Source organism: Hemicordylus capensis, chromosome 1, assembly GCF_027244095.1.
Source record: "Hemicordylus capensis ecotype Gifberg chromosome 1, rHemCap1.1.pri, whole genome shotgun sequence".
Lineage (NCBI taxonomy): Eukaryota > Metazoa > Chordata > Lepidosauria > Squamata > Cordylidae > Hemicordylus > Hemicordylus capensis.
In genome coordinates this window covers 292,205,343-292,225,051 of record NC_069657.1, presented here as the reverse complement: position 1 = coordinate 292,225,051, position 19,709 = coordinate 292,205,343, and the positions used below count along the sequence as shown (strand labels likewise).

At 41.1% G+C, this 19,709-nt stretch overlaps 1 protein-coding gene across 9 annotated transcripts in view; it reads left to right on the top strand.

The window, feature by feature from the left end:
• The window catches only part of CSMD1 (CUB and Sushi multiple domains 1), a 1,678,033-nt gene that overhangs the window by 1,227,636 nt on the left and 430,688 nt on the right, over positions 1 to 19,709 (top strand). For all 9 annotated transcript variants that reach the window (XM_053286225.1, XM_053286224.1, XM_053286226.1 and 6 more), the window contains one exon: positions 19,057 to 19,160. In XM_053286225.1, the coding sequence (XP_053142200.1) occupies positions 19,057 to 19,160 (104 nt within the window). The remainder of the gene's footprint in view (positions 1 to 19,056; positions 19,161 to 19,709) is intronic.

Genomic DNA, 19,709 nt, shown 5'->3' with positions numbered 1-19,709 from the left:
AACTGGGGCAAACTGCATGAGGTACAGTACCTTTGCCCCAGTCCTAGTCCTGGGTGGTGCCTCCTCCCTCCTCAGCAGTGCAGTGCAGTGAGCTGCTCTGCTGGGTTGGGCAGGATGCATAGGCATGCTGGTACGTACCTTTGGTGTTTATGCATCTGCCTTCCAGTTGCCCTTCACTTTCTCTGATCTCTATGCTGTTCATTATTGTTATTACAGTTATTGAATAAAGTTAAGGCCCAGTATGTTGCCGGTGCCCATTAATCAATACATGTTTTATCGGGCCATTGTTCTCGGTGCAATGACCCTCTTTTTCTGTATATAAAATATTCACTAGTACTCCATCATCCTGTCTCCCATATCATTTAATATATTGGTATTTAAAATCTCTAGGGCAGGTAGCAATACACATAAGTAAGGCATACCTAGGATCTTGCAGAAGATCACAGACTATTTATTGTAACAGATTTCAATTCAGACTGCCAAAGCCATGGGCTCCCTTTTCGCTCCCTTTTTCTTCCTTAGTGTATGTCATTGGCTGTTATACTGAGGGGATAAGAGGAAGGCACTCATCTCTCAATAGGTATATTATCAAGAGAGTGCTAGGTGTGCTCAGTGACCTCACTTTAGCAAAAATTTAAAAAAATAGCAAAATAATTTACAATTATTAATTATGGGTCCATAAATATATATGTGACAAAACAAATTGAGGCTTTTAAAAAAATGTGTCTTAATAATACACATTAAAGCTGGCCAGCAGATCAGCTACCAGAAAAGAACTAGGCACAAGTAGCTTTTTGCAGATCATATCATTGCAGTATTTCAGCATAGTATTGTGGAAATATCCTGCCTCTCTCTGAAGGCTGTGTGGCCATCATGGACACATTTCTGGCAGCTAACAGGGTTTTTATGGTAAATGGAAAGTGCTTCCCCCTCCCCATGCACTGTTTGTACAACTAGTGTCCTGGTTCGCGGAGAGAGTAGAGCTCTTGCTCTGCCTTCCTAACACTGTAGAAAATGTGGACCAATATATTCAAAATAAGAACACCATCAGAACACCACCAAGAAAATAAATCCAGCAAACTAAAAACATACCACAGCAGATCAAAAAATATTTTTTCTCAAAGCCATAGGCCCAGTGACCCACGAGGCGCATACCAACTAATGGAGTCTGGAGTTACAGGAGAAGCACCAGTGCATCTGAAGACTTGCAGACTAACACTGCATGGGGGGTGGAGGGGTGGGCATCCTCCCATTCTCCCAGAAGCACTCTGTGCCACTGAAAATATGTCCCAGAGCTGCATAACCCTCAGGAATATATCTTTGGGTAGCATAGGGTTCTTCCAGGTGAAGGGTAGGTTGTCAAAATTCTCCTGCTGACTGTCCTGCCTTAGTTTAACTCTTTACAAGCACCAGTGCTTTGTTAATCTGGAGATCAGCCACTTATGGATCTCACAGGGGAAATACTTTCAGTCTAGGTGTGGCCAGTGAGAAGGCCCTGACCCCAAGCCCTGCCAACCTCACCTCAGATGGAGACGGAACTAGGAGCAGAGCCTCCCCAGATGACCTCAGAAGGTAGACAGAAGCCTATAGAGTAGGGATGTGTACGAATTGATTTTTTCAATTCAATTTGTACCTGAATTGAATCACCCCCGATTTGTTTTGGATCTGAATCTTGCCAGCTAGCACAGGGACAATTTGTTTTGTCCACAAATCTCCCGAAACAGTAGACTCGGGTACAAATCATTTTGTACCTAAATCTATTCACATGGACAACAGGCACAGGAAGTGTTTCTCTCAGCAGCAGGAAGGTGGTGAAAAAGAAATGCTCTTCTCTTTTTCTCAATCAGGAAAGCAGAAACAAAAAGCAGAGAATCTACTCTAGGCAGCAGGCAGGCAAGGCAAAGCAAAGCTCCTCTGTCTCTCTCTTCTCCCATGAGGCATAAAGACAGAATGGTGGCTGCCTCCTTAAGTACATTTGAAAATCCCTCCTTCAAACTCCACCCACCCTTGTCCCTCCTTTGACTCTTCCCCTAGCCAATGCGGGGTCAGTCACCCCAGGCAACACTTTGAATGGAAACGAGCCAATCTGGAACTGGGGGGGGCGGGGATCGCAAGTCAGTCGTTTCACATTGAAAGTCACCAATCTGAAGCTTGGGAGGGTGGGATTTTCAAAATAATTTCTGGACACAAAATGGAGAAAGCAAAACGGAAGTCTGAATCTACAAATTTTCCAGGTCAAATCTGGGCAATTTGTTTGGGACCCGAATCTGGCCAGCTAGCACAGGGGTGATTTGTTTTGTCCACAAATCATCCAAAACAGGTAGATTTGGCAAGAGTTCAAAATCAGAGCCTGCTTAGAGGCTTGAAGTGCAAAATGCCTGAAGAGTGGGGAGGTAGAGCAGAAAGAGAAATGGAGGGAGAGGTGAGTTTACCTATCTAGTTTACCTATCCTTCCTGGGCATGTTGGCCAGGCAAACATGCCTCTTCCTGAAGCAAAGTGTAGGGTAGAAGTGGGGAGAAAGCTCAAGGGGAGCAGCAGCTGGGAATCTGTAGAGTCCAAGTGGAACCTGCACATAATCCTCCAGAATCTGAAGCCATTGTGGCTTGGCTGGGGTATTTATATACAAAACCGTGCCCTGAGACAAAGATTGTTATTTACCAAGCAATTCTTCCTCCCTGTAGGGTGGGTGAATCCATGGAAGACAAAAGTATCTAGTGGGCTGGACTCAGTCACTCTAGCTGTGTCTTAACAAACAAAGGCAAGAGCCAATGTGCAAATGTGGATGTGAGCTAGTGAGTTCACTTATCTCGAACCTCCTGTCTCCCAGCTGCAAAGAAATGCTCCTATAGTTTGCCAATGAGTGACTTCTTCCTGGTCTTCATCAGTCAGTTCATTAATGTGAATAGGTTGGGAAATGTGACATTTATCTGTGCTCCTTCTTGAGAGTTTTTAATGTTATCTCTTAGGCAGGAGGATTCCTCCCCAATTGATTTACCTTCATTTCAATGGGTGTGTATAGTGTTGGCCATACCTCATTAGTGAGGTGCGGAGATGTCCTGCTTCGGTCTGTTTGGCAGCTTGACCCCAAGGCACACTACCATCATAGCCTGCATGATTGATCTGCTCTGAGCCAAGTCTTTTTGATTAGGCAAGGTGACAAGTTCATCAAGATCATGATTCCATGACCCGGTGCTGCTGAGACATCTCATAGAGGGGTGCTTTGCCATGCTACCTAGAAACATAGCTCACTGGCAACAGGTGTAAGACTTAGTTCTTTGCTTGTCCTTCGGTTTTAACTGAATACATAAAGGATGGTATGGTTTCAAAGGAAAATGAAATATGGATAGGATAAGAAGTTCCACTGAATTACCGCACACTGACGCTTGCATAGTAACATATGTCCTAAGAATGACTATAGAGTTCTAATTCACTCAAGCTGCTGTGGGAACATTACAAATCACAACAGCAGTTCCTGTACAACACAGAAAATCTAGCAATGTATTCATTCCCAAGTAATCTGTTGGTATTTATTGTGTATGCATTGACTTTTTAACCATATAAATTTCTTACTATATTAAGGAAGCATTCTTTTTGTACCAAATAAAAGCAAAATAAATGAGGATATATGCTGCTGTGCATGTACTTTCAAGAATTTATTTTGCCGTTTAAATTTTTTATTGCTTTGTAATGAAAATACAGTTCTTTGCTTGTTGAATTCCTGGTTTAGAGACTGCATTCTGCTCAAATTGATCACAAATTTAAATGGCTGGTGGTGGGGGAGGGGGCGGATGAACTTGCATATGACAGACATTTTGTTCTTGAAGACAAGAGACAGTTTGAAAATAGTGCAGCAAATCTTGCATCAGATGGCCCAAAGTGTAAAACCTCAGGACCAACTTCTAAATTTACAGTTAAACTGTTTTCCCAACTGAACCAGAGACAAATATTTTTTCCCCAATTTCATCTTATTTGTAGTCAGCCTCATTCCAAGGACTTGGGCTTTGTAACATTTTGTTGGTCAAAGCCAGAATGATCTACATTTTATTCTATCCCTTCCTACCCCAAGCAATACAATCCCATACTAAATAAGGTTGTCTTATACTGCTTCCAGTATCAATGGCTTTGTGATTTTCTGGGGAAAGGGGATTTCTTTGAGAATTATATACCATCTCCCTATATGCCTCTGTGGTTGTGACATCACACACAGAAAATACAACTAAGATACTTACAGGGGTGAAGATGGACTCTTCTGCATGTTGGACCCAGACCATTCAGGACTTTTTTAGGCCATCACCAATATACTAAGCCAGGGTTAGGCAACCTTGGCTCTCCAACTGTTGCTGAACTACAACTGCCATCATTCCCAGTCAAACAAGAGCTGGAGAGTGAACGTTGCCTACCCCTACTCTAAGTTATGCTTTACACTGTCACTTCAACATTATCTAGCTCCACTTTGAAGTTAGATAGGACATGATTCAGCTAATGTCCAATTTACTTCATCGGAAATGACACAATATATATTGTTAAGCTGCATTATATTGGCATCTCTTGTATCCATCCTCTTGTTCTTTTCTTCTTCATCATGTATGTTGTAGGTATGCACAACAGTGTACGCACAGATAATATTGTTAGAAATTGAACAAATGGAACATAATTCACTTCCTGCTATGATGAAACAAACTGGAAATCTGATTGGTTTTAGAATATCTCTCAGTGCTTTGCTGGTAGGCTATATTCACAATATTGGCCATTTGTAAAAAGAATGTGTATATGTAGATCCAGTACTTTGTAATTGATAATGTTATATCCACCAATCGTTGTTTTGTTCAATGAGCAGAAACAAAGAACACAGACATTCAGTAGAACAATCCTACCGCCTGATCAATCTATAGATCACGACAACCATACAAAATACAGCACATTTTTAGCAACCTAAAAACTCTTATAACTCAAAATCAGACAGACAAATCATGTCTGAACTTACTAGCCATAACACAAGACTTAGCCACCTTGAAGGTAATTTCAGTATTGTGGTCTGCAAGCAAGAAGTTGGCACTATGTTCTTCAGAACATCCAGGAAAAAATAACATGGACACAGTATTTGGGTAAAAGGAACTTTTAGATATTTCCCAAATAAAATGACCAAAGGCAAAGCGTTACAATTGGTGATAGTGAATGCCCTTCTATGACCCCAGTACTGTGAAGTAAGTAAGGTATTTTTCTGGGTTAACAAAATTAATCCTTCCCAATTTAAAATATTTGGGGGCAATATTTATATCAGCTTGATGCTACATACCAAATTCCTTGTTGATCTCTCCTAGTGGCTTCTTGTAGATATTAAAAAGCATTGGACACAATATGGAGCCTTGGGGGACACTATATAAAATTTCAGATTTTGAAGAACATAGGAACATAGGAAACTGCCATATACTGAGTCAGACCATTGGTCCATCTAGCTCAGTATTGTCTTCACAGACTGGCAGTGGCTTCTCCAAGGTTGCAGGCAGGAATCTCTCTCAGCCCTATCTTGGAGAAGCCAGAGATGGAACTTGAAACCTTCTGCTCTTCCCAGAGCGGCTCCATCTCCAGAGGAGAATATCTTACAGTGCTCACACTTCTAGTCTCCCATTCATATGCCACCAGGGCAGACCCTGCTTAGCTAAGGGGACAAGTCATGCTTGCTACCACAAGACCAGCTCTCCTCTCCTAACAACAGTCTCCAAGGGACACCATCTGGAATCTGCCCAAGAGGTAGGAGCAGAGCCACTGCAAAGCTCCTCCCACCTCCAACCCCCTCAGATGCTCCAGAAGAATAATATGGTAGATAGTATCAAAAGGCACTGAGAGATCCAAAAGGAACAACAGAGTCACACTCCCTCTGCCAATTCTCAGTTGGAGATCATCCATCAGGCCAGCCAAGGCAGTCTCCACCCCATAGCCCAACCGCAAGCCAGTTTGAAATGGGTCTAGATAATCAGCTTCTCCCAAGACAGCCTGGAGCTGGGGAGCGGCCACACTCTCAGTTACCTTGGCCAGCCATGGGATATTGGAGGCAGGCCTATAGTTGATTAACTTGGAGGGATCCAATGCAGGCTTCTTCAGAAGAAGTCTAATGATTGCCCCCTTAAGGCTAGGAGGCATCCTGCCCTCTCTCAAGCATTTAAATTCTCTACCAGGCCTTCTACAACAACCCCTCTTTTCCAGATAGTAGAAGTCATGTAAGACAAAGGTCAAGAGAACAGGTGGTAGGTTGCACTGCTCCAAGCAGCTTGTCCATATCCTCACAGAGGCACAACTAGGTATTTTGGTGCCTGGACCTGAAGGGCACCATGGTGCTGAAAGGTCCAAGGGGCCTCCAAAGGCCCACAGGAGCCTCCTGCCTCCACCCCAGCCCACTGCTGCCCCACAGCACTAAACCAGAGTGCCGAAAACCTTAATTCTAGCCTCCGTGTGGGCTGCTGGGGTGTGTGAGGGATGAGCTGAGCAGGCCTCCCTCACCCCCTTGGTGGTGATGGCAGGCAGAGTGGGGAGTGGCCTCTGGGCCTGACTGTTCGGCACAGTGGCCCTTAAGAACTGCCAGGCACTGAAGCATGCTTACACAGTTAGAATATAGTGTTGCAAGCCCAGTGCATGGGCGTGCAATTGACATGCACACACACGCACACACACACCAGGCACTTCCGGTTTGATGTGCACTGGGACAGCAAGGAGGTACACTGCCGCCCCACAGGACCATTTTTAATCATCGCACCAGCAGAGAAACACAGCAAGGGAAAAGTCGCTGCTCCTTAAAGTCGCTGCTCCTTAAAGGTAACCCTCCCGCCATCAAAGCAACTGAACCACCAGATCTTCAGACCAGTTCAGAGGTCCATAAAAGGGCCTCTGAACTGGTTCATGCACATCCCTAACAGGTACAGAGGGCTAGGCAGAAGATGGTCAAACCAGTTGAAGCCGAGGTTCCAATAGACTAAAATCTCCAATCCACAGAAGTTCTACATGAACAGATGCCCCCACAAGGCATGAGGCTGACTGGAGGCTGTATACTATGGCCCTGCTCTAGATGGCGGCAACTCCTCCTCCAGGCACTTAAAAAGACTCAAAGAAATCTCAGTATGTTGTCTGTGATCCTGCCAAGACTTAAAGGTCTTCAGTGTCACTGGCAGATTCTTCAAAGTGAGAATCAGAGGGCAGTGAAGTGTCCTCAGACCTTAGCACAGGGGGTTATGGTTTGGATTCCTGTGTCCCATCTTTCTCTTTTCTGAAGAGTCCTTTGTCTCAGGTTCTTGGCTGTGAGTTTTGGGTTCCTACACCTCGACTTCCTCCTCATCTGAGGAGTCCTCCAGGATGGGAGGAGGATCGCGACATTACTTTGAAATTAAGATTATTGTTTAGAATGTTGCTAAATTACAAATACGAATTTTAACGTTAGGGTGTGCTGTAATTAAAGGTTGCTCCCTGACTTAAATCTGTCCCTCTTCTGTATGATCATGATGTGCTGTTTACTTCTCTCTGTGGGGATACACCGCCTTTTTATGCTCTATTGTTGCCTACAAAAAACACTATTTTTAAAAATGCTTTTAATCATATAGATGATAACAAAAAACATTCAAGAAAGAATGGCTGGATTGTTCTTTGAAAAATATAAAGACCAGGAATTTGGAAAGCTGTTTTAGCCCAGCATGCATGCATTTACGGAGGAACAATTTGCAGAAAATGTATCCTGAGTGTTTTTAGTGCAGGGACAGTAGGAAGTCAGCCAATGATCAACAACAAAATTGATAGTAGGACATTTACTGTGTAAACAACTTTAAATGTCCATTATCCCTCGTATGATCAAAATATCATAGAAAATGTATATTTGTATTAATTTTTAAAAAACACTATCTATCAAAAAAATCATCCTGTAAGTTGCTTTTCTTTGTATCATTGTCATAGACTATTATGTTAATAAGCTAAAGAAAAATATCAGTGTTATTTGAAATACTGAAGCACATTGGCACATGGGTGAAGCCCCTAGAAGACCACACAGTTATCAGTAGAGCAGAATTAACCAGTGAACTAAGCATGCAGTAGAGCAAGGCTACAGCCATCTTAGGACCCTAGTGCTGGATAATTATCTGAGAGTATTTCTGCACGGAGTGTGACTCTGTCCTATTCCCTGAACAATTAAATTTATCTCCAACTGAACTGAGGCTGACTATTCCTCTTATGATAGGTGATGGGTTCAGGGGCCATGTTACCATTTCTGGGAAAATTTAAAATATGTATACCACCATGCCCAGCAGAATGGCTGTGGATGTTACAGCATAATAATCAGGTCATGAAAATGGCTTATGCTTCTGGAATTCATTGGATTACCCCTTTGGGTTAAGTATTTTTAGTACATTTTATTTTCCCCAGTTGGAACTTCTTCATCAAAATTAACTCATAGTAGTGACATCTATTACCAACAACAGTGGCCCAGCATTGCTGTCAGAGCATGACATTTATTATTGCTTTATCTTATGCAGATTTTGTCATGCTAATAAATAATAATAAATGGCAATACAACCACATACACTCAACAAACATATTGTCAGTTGACATTTAGCTAAAGGTATCTGATGGCCAAATCAGAATAGGTGCCTGTTTTTAATCTCTCATCAGTTTCACATCACTGAAATTGTGCTGCCTTGATTAGAATTATGTCTGAAATGGAACTCACAAAAACTTTGTGAAGAGGGCTTATCTTTCTTTTTTTCCTTTAACCCTTGTGGTCCTATTGAGTGGTTTTGTCAACTACTTTGCCTTTGAGCTATCATGAGCCCATGCCTCATTACTCTTTCATGACAGGTTTATGCCGAATGCCTATAAGAATTTGCCACCCATCCTCACTTCTAAATAGTGCAGCCTCCATATATGCTGAAACAACTCCTTGTTGTTCTTGTCATTTTTCTGATTATGTATGTGTGTGTATACATTTTACAAACCTGTGCTCTTATATGACAGGGACTTGGGAGATAATCTTGGCCCTGCCTTATGGCTACCTGACTTTCTCTTTGTGCAAAAGATGACTCAAGAGCTAAGAAGTAGCACTGTGCATAAATAAGAGTATCATATCTGATCAATTCCAATCTTAACCAAGGGATTATTGTATTCCAATATAAATGGCAGCCTGGATCAAATAGGTCCAATGCCTTGTCAGTGCATTGCCATAGGAAATAATGGCCTTTAGCAAATAATGGTAAACAGCCAATAAGGCAGAATGGGATGAAACATCCAGGGATGCATGAGTTAGGTTTTATGGTGGATCCTTGTTAGGGGTTGATATTACCTCAGTTTCATGAATTGGTGTCAGGGTTTCTGAGAAATGGACACACACACACATCATTTTTGTATTTCTTTGATGTTTGGATTCCTGCTTAAATGCTTGGAGGTACTGGTAGTCTTTGTCCCACTAAATATTGGCTGATACATGCCAGGGTTTCTGAGAAGCACCCTCCAGTCCCTTTCAAATTTCTGCTTTGCTTGGATTCTTTTCTTTTTCAGGGACTTTGCTTCCCCAAGTCACAGGCAGATAGGTGTCAAGGCATTTTGAGCAACCAGGGATGTGTTGAGCTCCTATCCATAGCAGCAGGGAAAACTCCTATAATGGAAGACTGGACGCTCTAATGGTGGATAGCCAATTCAGGTGATCCAAACTCTGGTTTTAATTGTGCAATCGAGGTCTGGTTTGGATATTCGGGTTCCATGTTGATATATATTGCTAGGGATGACACACTGGGGCTGGAGCCAGAGCAATGCAGCCTCGCTTCACCACATATGAGCCCTGAGCAGCTAAACGGTTTAGGTCCAGGTTGACTGAGAGAGCATCTTCTTTTGTATGATCCCCATTGTACGCTGAGGTCTTCCAGAGAAATCCGTCTCCAGTTGCCACTGGCATGTCTTGTGGCAGGTCGAACTGGGCCTTCTCTGTAGCTGTTTCTGGTCTGTGGAATGCACTCACGGCAGATATCTGTAGTTTGGACTCATTGTTGGCTTTCAGAAGAACCCTAAAGACTTACTTGTTTGGCCTCGCCTTCCAAGGTTTTAAAATTGTTTTTAAGTACTTTAATTGGTTTTAAATGATTTTGAATTGTTTTAAATTTCTTTTTATATTGTTTTAAGTAGCTTGTTTTAAATGGCGTTTGTTTTTGGTTTTTTTAATTGTTGTACACAGCCCAGAGCCTTTGGATGTGGCGATATAGAAATGTAATAAATGAGTGACTGAGTGAATGAATGAAACGTTGGCCACTGCTTTGACAGTTCATTTTAAGTGGCTTGAAGTGTCATTCCAATGGAGCTTTTGGGGGCTTCTGGTTACCAATGGCTAAGATGGTCATCAAAATTTCTCTGGTTTCTCTAAAAAAGCTTCCAGAAATCCTTCCCATCCCCCCACCACCATTATCGATTTTGAAAAGAACTGCACTGGCTGCCAATATGTTTCCGAATGAAATAGAAAATGCTGGTTATTGCTTACAAAGCCCTCAATGGCTTCTGTCCAGGGTACTTAAGAAAGTGCCTTCTCCGTTGTGAACCCTGTTGCCTATTAAAATCAACTGGAGAGGTCTGGTTACTGTTGCTGCCAACTTGTTTGGTGGCAACTCGGGACTGGGCCTTCTCTATGGCTACCCCGGGGCTTTGGAATGCACTCCCTGCTGAAATAAGAGCATCTCCTTCTCTGTTTGCTTTTAGGAAAGCTCTGAAGACGTATCTGTTTTCCCATGCTTTTAATTTAAATTTTAAGGTGTTTTTAGCCTACTTTCCAGTAGGCTTATGAGATCACTCGGCATTCTGTGTGTGTGTCCATGTGTCCTTGTGTCCCCCCTCCATCAACCTCAGAACACCTGGACCTATATGAACTAAATCGGGTACAGTTGTAGGTACACATAGGGACACCTCAATGGTGTAGGTTGTGATGATGTCATCCACCCCAATCCAAGATGGCATACGTGCAAACTTTTGAGGCACAAGTGGACTAAGTTGTGAACCACCTAACCAATTTGAACCAAATTTGCTACAGATGTATGGACACATAAGGATGTCCAAATGGCATGGGGACACATGGGGATGATGTCATCCACTGCATTTCAAGATGGCGGCCACATGAACTTCTGAGGCACAAACAGCTAATTTGTGGACTGTCTAACCAATTTAAACCAAATTAGGTACAGTTGCAGTGATTGACACATAGGGAGACCTCAACAGTGTAGTTTGTGATGATGTCATGTACCCCAATCCAAGATGGCATATGTGTAAACTTTTGAGGCACAAGTGGGCTAAGTTGTGAACCACCTAACCAATTTGAACCAAATTTGCCACAGATGTAGGGACCCATAGGGATGCCCAAATGGGATGGTATGTGATGATGTCATTCACTCCAATTCAAAATGGTGACCTCATGAACATCTGAGGTGCAAGCGGGCTAATTTGTGGACTGCCTAAGCTATTTGAACCAAATTGGGTACAGTTGCAGTGAGTAACACACACGGACCTCAATGGCATTGTTTGTGATGATATCATCCAAGCCAATTCAAGATGGCGGGCACATAAACTTTTGAGGTGCAAGTGAGCTAATTTGTGAGCCACTTAACTGATTTGAACCAAATTTGCTGCATCTGTAGGGACACATAGGGACACCTCAATGGCGAAGATTGTGACAATATCATCTACCTCAATTCAGTATGGTGGACAGGTAAACTTTGGATGCACAAGTGCACTAACTTGTGGACAGTCTAACCGATTTGAACCAAATTTGCTACAGCTGAATGGACACATAGGGATGCCCCAATGGTGTAGTTTGTGATGATGTCACCCACCCCATTTCAAGATGTTGGATGCATAAACGTTTGAGGCACAAGTGCACTAACTTGAGGACTATCTAACTGATTTGAATCAAATTTGAAACAGCTGTAGTGAATGACACACAGGGACACCTCAAAGGACCATTTTGTAATGACAACATCCACCCCAATCCAAGATGGTGGACATAAGAATATTTGAGGCACAAGAGATCTAACCCGTGGACCTCAATTTGCACCAAATTTAGTCCAGATGTAGAGACAGTGAAAGGAAAGTAGGCTGATTAGTTCTTACTCAAACAACTTGTTATTTATTGAGATTGTTATCTGTTTTATGAATTTTAACTGTTTTATATTGTTTTTATATTATTTTTTAACTGTACACCTCCTGGAGATTTCTGTATGAGGCAGTATAGAAATACAGTACATACATATATACATACATACATTATCTCCACCTAAGAATTTAGTGAGAAAGAAGAAAAACATTTCAGATTAATTCAAGTCCCTTAGAGAAGCTGTATCATTCTTTATTCTGTTTTTCTCTCGGCACCCAATGACATTCCTGCAGATAGCATATGTGATACCTCCTATCCAGCATCTTGTAGAAGATTGTTCCCTATTTGCCTGTTACAGCAGATGAATAAGCTTGAAAGTAAGATGCTTCATAGCATATTGCTTTCTTTCATCTTCTGCATTGTTCCACATGCTAAAGGAAAAATTGTTAGCATCTCTTGGAACCTCTTGCTTTCTAGAAGGCCACAACAATGTCACCACAAATTCATCTACCTGGTTTGAGTTCATTGTGGCAGACCTGCCATATTAAAATAACATAACAATTTGCAGATGCATTAACTATGCTTCCCCTACAACCTCCAAGCATAAACGAATATGTTGTCACTGTCAAATGAACATGCTGTCATGGCCATTGTTGCATGTTGATCCACATTTTGCATTTAATGCACTGTAAAAATCACACTGCCTTTATAATATGAATACATGTATTCTAGAATTTAGCAGAATAACATATGCAAATATAACACAGTTTTTATAAATAAAAACAATTGTTTTTCATATTCAGTTTACAAACACACACACTTTCAGAACATTGTAAAGCTGTGGCAAATGGCATATGCTTCGGATATTGGCTGCATATACTCCTTTCGTTATCATGTACTACCCTATTAGCTTATTTTCAGAAACTCTGGACATTACATTCTTTCAGCAGCATCCTCCACTACCCCCACAAAACTAAAAATCTAAAGAGCTGATAAAAATCTGTCACCAAGTTAAACAAAAGTGTTTCAATCTTAATAGAATTACATTCATGTAATTATGCTTAGGATCATATCCTTAAATGTTCTCTATTCATTTCCAAAAATTCTTTCTTGACTTCATCGATGTGTGTTGAACTTAAATTAGCTATCTTGCTTTATTGTTAGTAAATTGCTTTTAAATAAAATTAAACAATTTTCCAGAAGTCAATAATTTATAAGTTGCAAAGGCTGCTTTAAAAGTAAGTCACATAATGCTGCAGGGGGAAAACTGCAGCCACTGTGTTCCATGATTCTCTTTACATTTTAATGCAGTTTTTACTGAACATCTTCATTGCATATTCATTGCAGATGATGTCTAAGTGAGCTGACAGGAACTTTTCTGTTTACCAGTACAGACTGACTAGAGTGTGAATTAAGTCCCAATATTAGCCTATGTGATGTCCCAGCATACTGTTACATGGTCCGATGCTGCATATATTAGGCAAAACACTGTGCATTTCAGAGAATAATAAACTAGAATATACTTTCTGTAGCAGAACTTATTTGCATCCATGAAGGTCAAGAGAAGCTCTACTCATGTTAATAGCAATAACTAGGTGTGAAAACAGGACAAGGAAGAGAATTTCAGTGTAAGACAATGGATAATTGCTTTTGTTAGGTCTTTTCTCACTTGTTTTAAGTGAATATATGGGTGACCTGATGTTGCTTTTAGGGCATGGATCCACTGCAGGGCATTCTGCTTATGTACCACTCATTTTGGTAACTCAGAAGATATGTGCAGAAGGTATGGAAGGAGCTTTGACTCCTATTCACACCAGTTTTCAGGGAAAGAGACAGTTCTGTAAAAGGAGTTTGGTGGGTTCTTCTGCCATGGTTCAGGTCATCCAGTGTTATTGGACTTCAGGGCAGCATAACAGTTCTCACATTCTAACAGTGATGGCAGAAAGGGTCTTTAGAAACCAGGCACTGGAAAAGTGACTATACATTCCATTTTATGGATGATTAATGAAGAATATCTCCATTACAAACTTAGAACAAGCCCTGGCTTTCTTAACTAGATCTCATTTAAGAAGCATGTTTTGTGACTGAAGGGACTGGACTCTACATTAGATTTATTTACTTTATTTTGCTCTTTCAGTGCTAAGATCGGGTATTCCTGAGATGGGCTGATAATAGCCATACTATAATCAATTTAGTTGATTGCTTTGTGTTTTTTAATGGAAATTATAGTACATCCTTGCTATAAATTGCTATAAATAGGAAGTCCAAATTAATGATGACTTTAATACTGTTAAATATGAATTGCCTCCTGTTATGCTTATAGAAGGTGAATCTAAAATGTCACTTTTTATTTGTTTAATATATGGAAATTAAAACACTGAAAATGCAGAACCCAGGGTAGGTGTAAGGGCAAGAACAAATCAGCCTGACATTAAACATTTTCAGAAAGGCAATGGCTCTGCTAAATGAGCAAAGAGGCACCTTTTCAAAGTGGTGATTTTCTTTATTGAGCAAGGGGTGAGCAACTGGCCATATCCATCCCCAGCACATTCTCCTTCTAGTGGCTGCTGCTGGTGTCTATCTTAAAGGTAAAGTTGTGCCATCGAGTTGGTGTCAACTCCTGGCAGCTACAGAGTCATGTGGTTTTCTTTGGTAGAATACAGGAGGGGTTTACCATTGCCATCTCCCATGCAGTATGAGAGGACGCCTTTCAGCATCTTCATATATGGCTGCTGCCCGATATAGGTGTTTCCCATAGTCTGGGAAACATACCAGCAGGGATTTGAACCAGCAACCTCTTGCTCCCTAGGCAAGTCATTTCCCCACTGCACCATTAGACCCCCCCCCCCCACACACACACCAGATTGTGAGCCCTTTGGGGACAGGGAGCCCATTTATATCTGTGTAAACCACTTTGGAAACTTTCATTGAAAAGTGGTATATAAATATACATTGTATTGTATTGTGTTGATTTAGGCCCTAGTTACTGAGTGGAAAACCTTTTAAATGAATACCAGCCACCCAATATGTTGTTTGGCCTGCTGCATTGACTGTTTCATGTTATCTTAGGGATAAACAACATGTGACATTAAATAAATAGTTTTGGCATAGAGGCATGCTTGTTTTTTCTGTTTTGTTGTGAACAAGTGTGTGTGTGTTTGTGTGTGTGTGATTTGTTTTGGGACTGCAGCAGATGCAAAGCGGTAGAATTCCCTCCTCATCCCATTCAGTAGTCCAATCCCAAACTTCCCCATGGATGCTATTTACAAAAATAACCCAGCATACCAGGTGAAAGTGTGCATTTAAAAAGTTTGCATTTCAGCCATTAGAAGTCTAGTTAAAAATAACTACTCTGATAACATACAATCTGCTCCCACCTCAAAGTATCCCCTCCCCACTGCCTTAGTCCTGATTTATTTGTACCTTTGACAGGGACCTGAGGTGCAAAAGGTGACTGGTAGAATAGTGGTAGGAATTAGGCCATGTTACCATGAACCGTTAACTATGTTTAACAAACCCTTCTCTTTACTTTTGGTTCTGAATCTTAATGGGGGTAGGCTGGCAAGATGGCAAAGGGCACAGGGCACCTTTCCCTTTACCAGAAGCAAAGAAGAGAGAGAAGCAGGTGGGTTAAAGGGAAGCTTGCAAACTATTTGCAAAAGCTTGGAAAGAGGGCACTACTGGGTGGAGGGTCGATCTGTTTGCCCAATCTGGGGTGATTTCTGGTGTTTTGAGCACAATGGTGAGGTGAAGCAGGTTGCTCTGTTTTATATCCTAACAGGGCATTATGCAGATGTGTGGAACAATCTGTCTATAATAGGTGTTGTTGTTTCTGACTTGTGTATGAGCTGTGGTGTCAGGGAGTCAGTAGGTCATATCCTTTGGGATTACCTGGCCATTAATCTGAAATTTGGGACTTTGTTTGATGAACTACAAGCTTTGGGTGTTTGGACTCTTACCTTAGCAGATGCTTTTCAAATGGGTTTTGGGGTTCAGTGTTGAAAGTATTATGGAGGTTTTTCTACATGCCACAGGACTCTATGAGTGGCTATAACTAAAGAAGTTTGTTTAACAGCAGATGGTGGCTATAAGGCCTTTTATTTGGTCTTGCTACATACACCCTACTAAATGAAGAAGAAATGCAGCAGGTAGTGTTTTTCTTCCCCTGCATCCAATCCAGAATGAACTTGTTTCCTACATGCTGGATTTTTGGTTTATGCAGAGCAGAATTTATAGGCAGTTCATCCCCTGCAATCATAGTCTTCTCATACTCTTGTCCTTGACCCTTTAACTGCAGACACCAGGGGTTATACTGGGGCCTTCTGCATGCAAGGTATGTGCTCTGCCATGACACGATGGCCAGTCCTGATATATAGCCACAGCGCTCTGCATATTATCAAACTGCTCTCTCTTTTTCCTATCCAGCACATCCAGAGGCGTATCTAGGGAAAATAGCGCCTAAGGCAAGCATTGAAATTGCGCCTCCTGTCCAAACATCCAACACCCATCTTTCAGATAACTTTACCATAATATCAGCTCAAAAATACAAGTCAAACTCGTTAATCTTTTAATATTTCAAAAACTATTTAGCAGTGGACGTAGCCAGACCAAAAAAATGCTGGAAAACTACAAATTTCTGTGCTGGGGCTCATGAAATACCCAAATACTATGTGGAGGTGTACTTGGAAAACTAAACAGAAGTGCCTGTCTAATTCTCTACTATGCATTGTAGCATCACTATTACATAAGTTTTAAAAATAAATAGAGAATTTGGCTTTTCCCAGATACTCTGAAAATAATTAAAGGATATGCAGAGTAAATTGTGTCACTACTTGGAATATATTCTAGTATTTCAGGAAGACAGTTAAAATGAGAGAAAGAGAGCAAGAAACTCCCAGTGGGCCTTAATACTAAGGATTTCACACTGATTCAAAGACAAACTCACCATTAATAGCCATATTATTAGGACATCACATTTAACTCACTTATCACAAGAAGCAAAGTAAGAGCAAATGAATACAATCCTAGCTCATAAGCTTCAGCTCAGTATTCACAAGCCCTGATTCTCTGTGCATAGTGCCAAACTGAATATGTGTACAGTGACTTATATTAATTTTTTAAAAAAAATTTTACCTGTAGCCCCTTCGGGTGGCTTCCTAAAGGCCGTAGGGGGGGATCTGCAAAGGTTCCCCCTCCCCCCGCCGGCCTCTTAATTCACTGCTTCAGCCCGTCCCAAGCTGATTTTCGGGCCTGTTCGGGCCTGCAAAGATTGGCATGGTGGCCATTTTGGAGGCCACCACACATGCTTAAATGGCCTCTGCAAGGCCAAGGGCCTCACAGGGACCATTTGAGCATGTGCGGTGGCCATTTTTAATTTTTTTTTTTTAATGGCAGCCGAAAACCAAACGGCCACCGCAGATGCTCTAATGGCCTCTGCAAGGCCTGGCCTAGCCTAGGGCCTCTCAGAGGCCATTTAAGAATGCGTGGTGGCCATTTTGTTTTTGGCAGCCATTTTTTTATTTTTTTAAAAATGGTGCCCCCCCTCAAGTGGCGCCCAGGGCATGTGCCCTGCCTGCCGCAACCTAGATACACCCCTGAGCACATCACAATCTTTGAGACAAGTAACCATAGGCTGATCATGCATGTCTTTTTAAAATTTAGGGTTGGGCCTGTCTGCTTTTAGCCCCAGCTATGGTTACCCCTGGCTTCCTTGCCTTCCCTCTGCCCCCTCCCCCAAGAAGCAGCAGCACCACTGTTGGGGCTCCTGCTCTATACTAACCTGGGTCAATACATGGCATTGTTCTGCATCAGTTTTACTTCGGCTATGTAAATAATCTCAACAAAAAAAGTCTCCTCCAGAAGATATGCCAAATTCTGAACCTTTTAAAAGCGAGAATTCCATGGATGGATAAGGCACAAACCCAGTGATAGATGTATTGGAAAGGCTTTGTAGGAAACAGAGACCAGTGTAACTACAAGTAGAATTTTTTAATTCAGTTATTTTACTGGAAAAATCTTGGTTAATAATCATACAATGATTTATTGAATTTGTTTTAATAAAATCTCAAATCCTACATATGTAAATAGTTTAGAAAAAGGTTGATTTTCTTCTTCAACTTTGATATAATTTTTGAGAACCTATCTACTGAATCATTTCCCATACTGCACTGGTAAATAGATATTGATGCTGAATAATAATGAAACGGTGTATGAATGTGAGTTCAGCTTACCATTCAAACCCTTTGTTGCCTTCACATGGAACATATTTTTTGCTAAACAGGATTTCATATCATTTCTTGTTTAATATAAAGTAATGAATTATAATACAGTATTATTCACTTTGTCCTTTTTGTTATCAATTATTCTGGGTTTGTTTTTTTTAAATTTCTAAACTAAAATAACTGTATGTATGCAAAATTGATGGTTTTACTCTGCTGCTCCCCACATTTTGGAAATATACCCCTGTGAATATATGTTGGTTTACTTTTATATATTAGTGTAACTTAGAAACCCTAATACTAACTTTCAATTATAAAATGCCTTTGTAAAGGCAAATGAGCCAGCGTGGCGTAGTGGTTAGAGTGCTGGACTAGGACCTGGGAGACCCGAGTTCAAATCCCCATTCAGCCATAATACTAGCTGGGTGACTCTGGGCCAGTCACTTCTCTCTCAGCCTAACTTACTTCACAGGGTTGTTGTGAAAGAGAAACTTAAGTATGTAGTACATCGCTCTGGGCTCCTTGGAGGAAGAGCGGGATATAAATGTAATAATAATAATAATAAATGCTTTTCTCTATAGATTTTCATTGTTAATTCTCTTTTATTAGAAATGAATCACTTCCAAAACCTTTTTCTCAAATGCAGTGATGATTGAGTATATACAGCTTGCTCAGATGTACATCAAACCACACTTGCAAAAATACACTCCATGACAAATGTACCATTCTAATTCTAATAGGTCATAAAGCTTGCCTTTGAAGAATTTGAGCTGGAAAGAGGGTATGACACACTTACTGTAGGAGATGCTGGGAAAGTAGGAGATACCAGAACAGTGCTGTATGTGTAAGTACATGACTTAACATTATTTTCTACAATTCTTCTTTTGCCACCCCCTACCCCCTTCACTCTTTATATTGGATAATCTGAAAGATACCCCCCACACACTCCTTTCCCCCTTTTTGGCTAAAAACATATCAACAGCTAAATGCCCACATACAGAAAGTATATGCAGAAAGCATGAGCATTACACTGGAATTAAACATAAACATAAACTGGAAGACAAGTGAGAGCAAATAAAAGTACTCTACATTTCTGGCAGAGTTGGCAATCATAGTTTAGTAGAATTTTGTTGTATTCGATCAGATTTTTGAAAGGTCGGAATAATGTCTCTTCACTAGAAAAGGTATGCATACATCCAGACATATACAATTGGGAGTGCTGGAAGTACAATTACTATGTTATGTGTTCAGATACACAGTCTTCTGTTTAGGACTGAGTTCAAGAGCTACTGGTGAAGCCAAAGTCAGGTTATATACGTGTTGATTAGCTGGTTTTCTCTCACTGCACAGTTTTTCAGCATTCATAAAATTGATTTTGATTTTTCATATTATA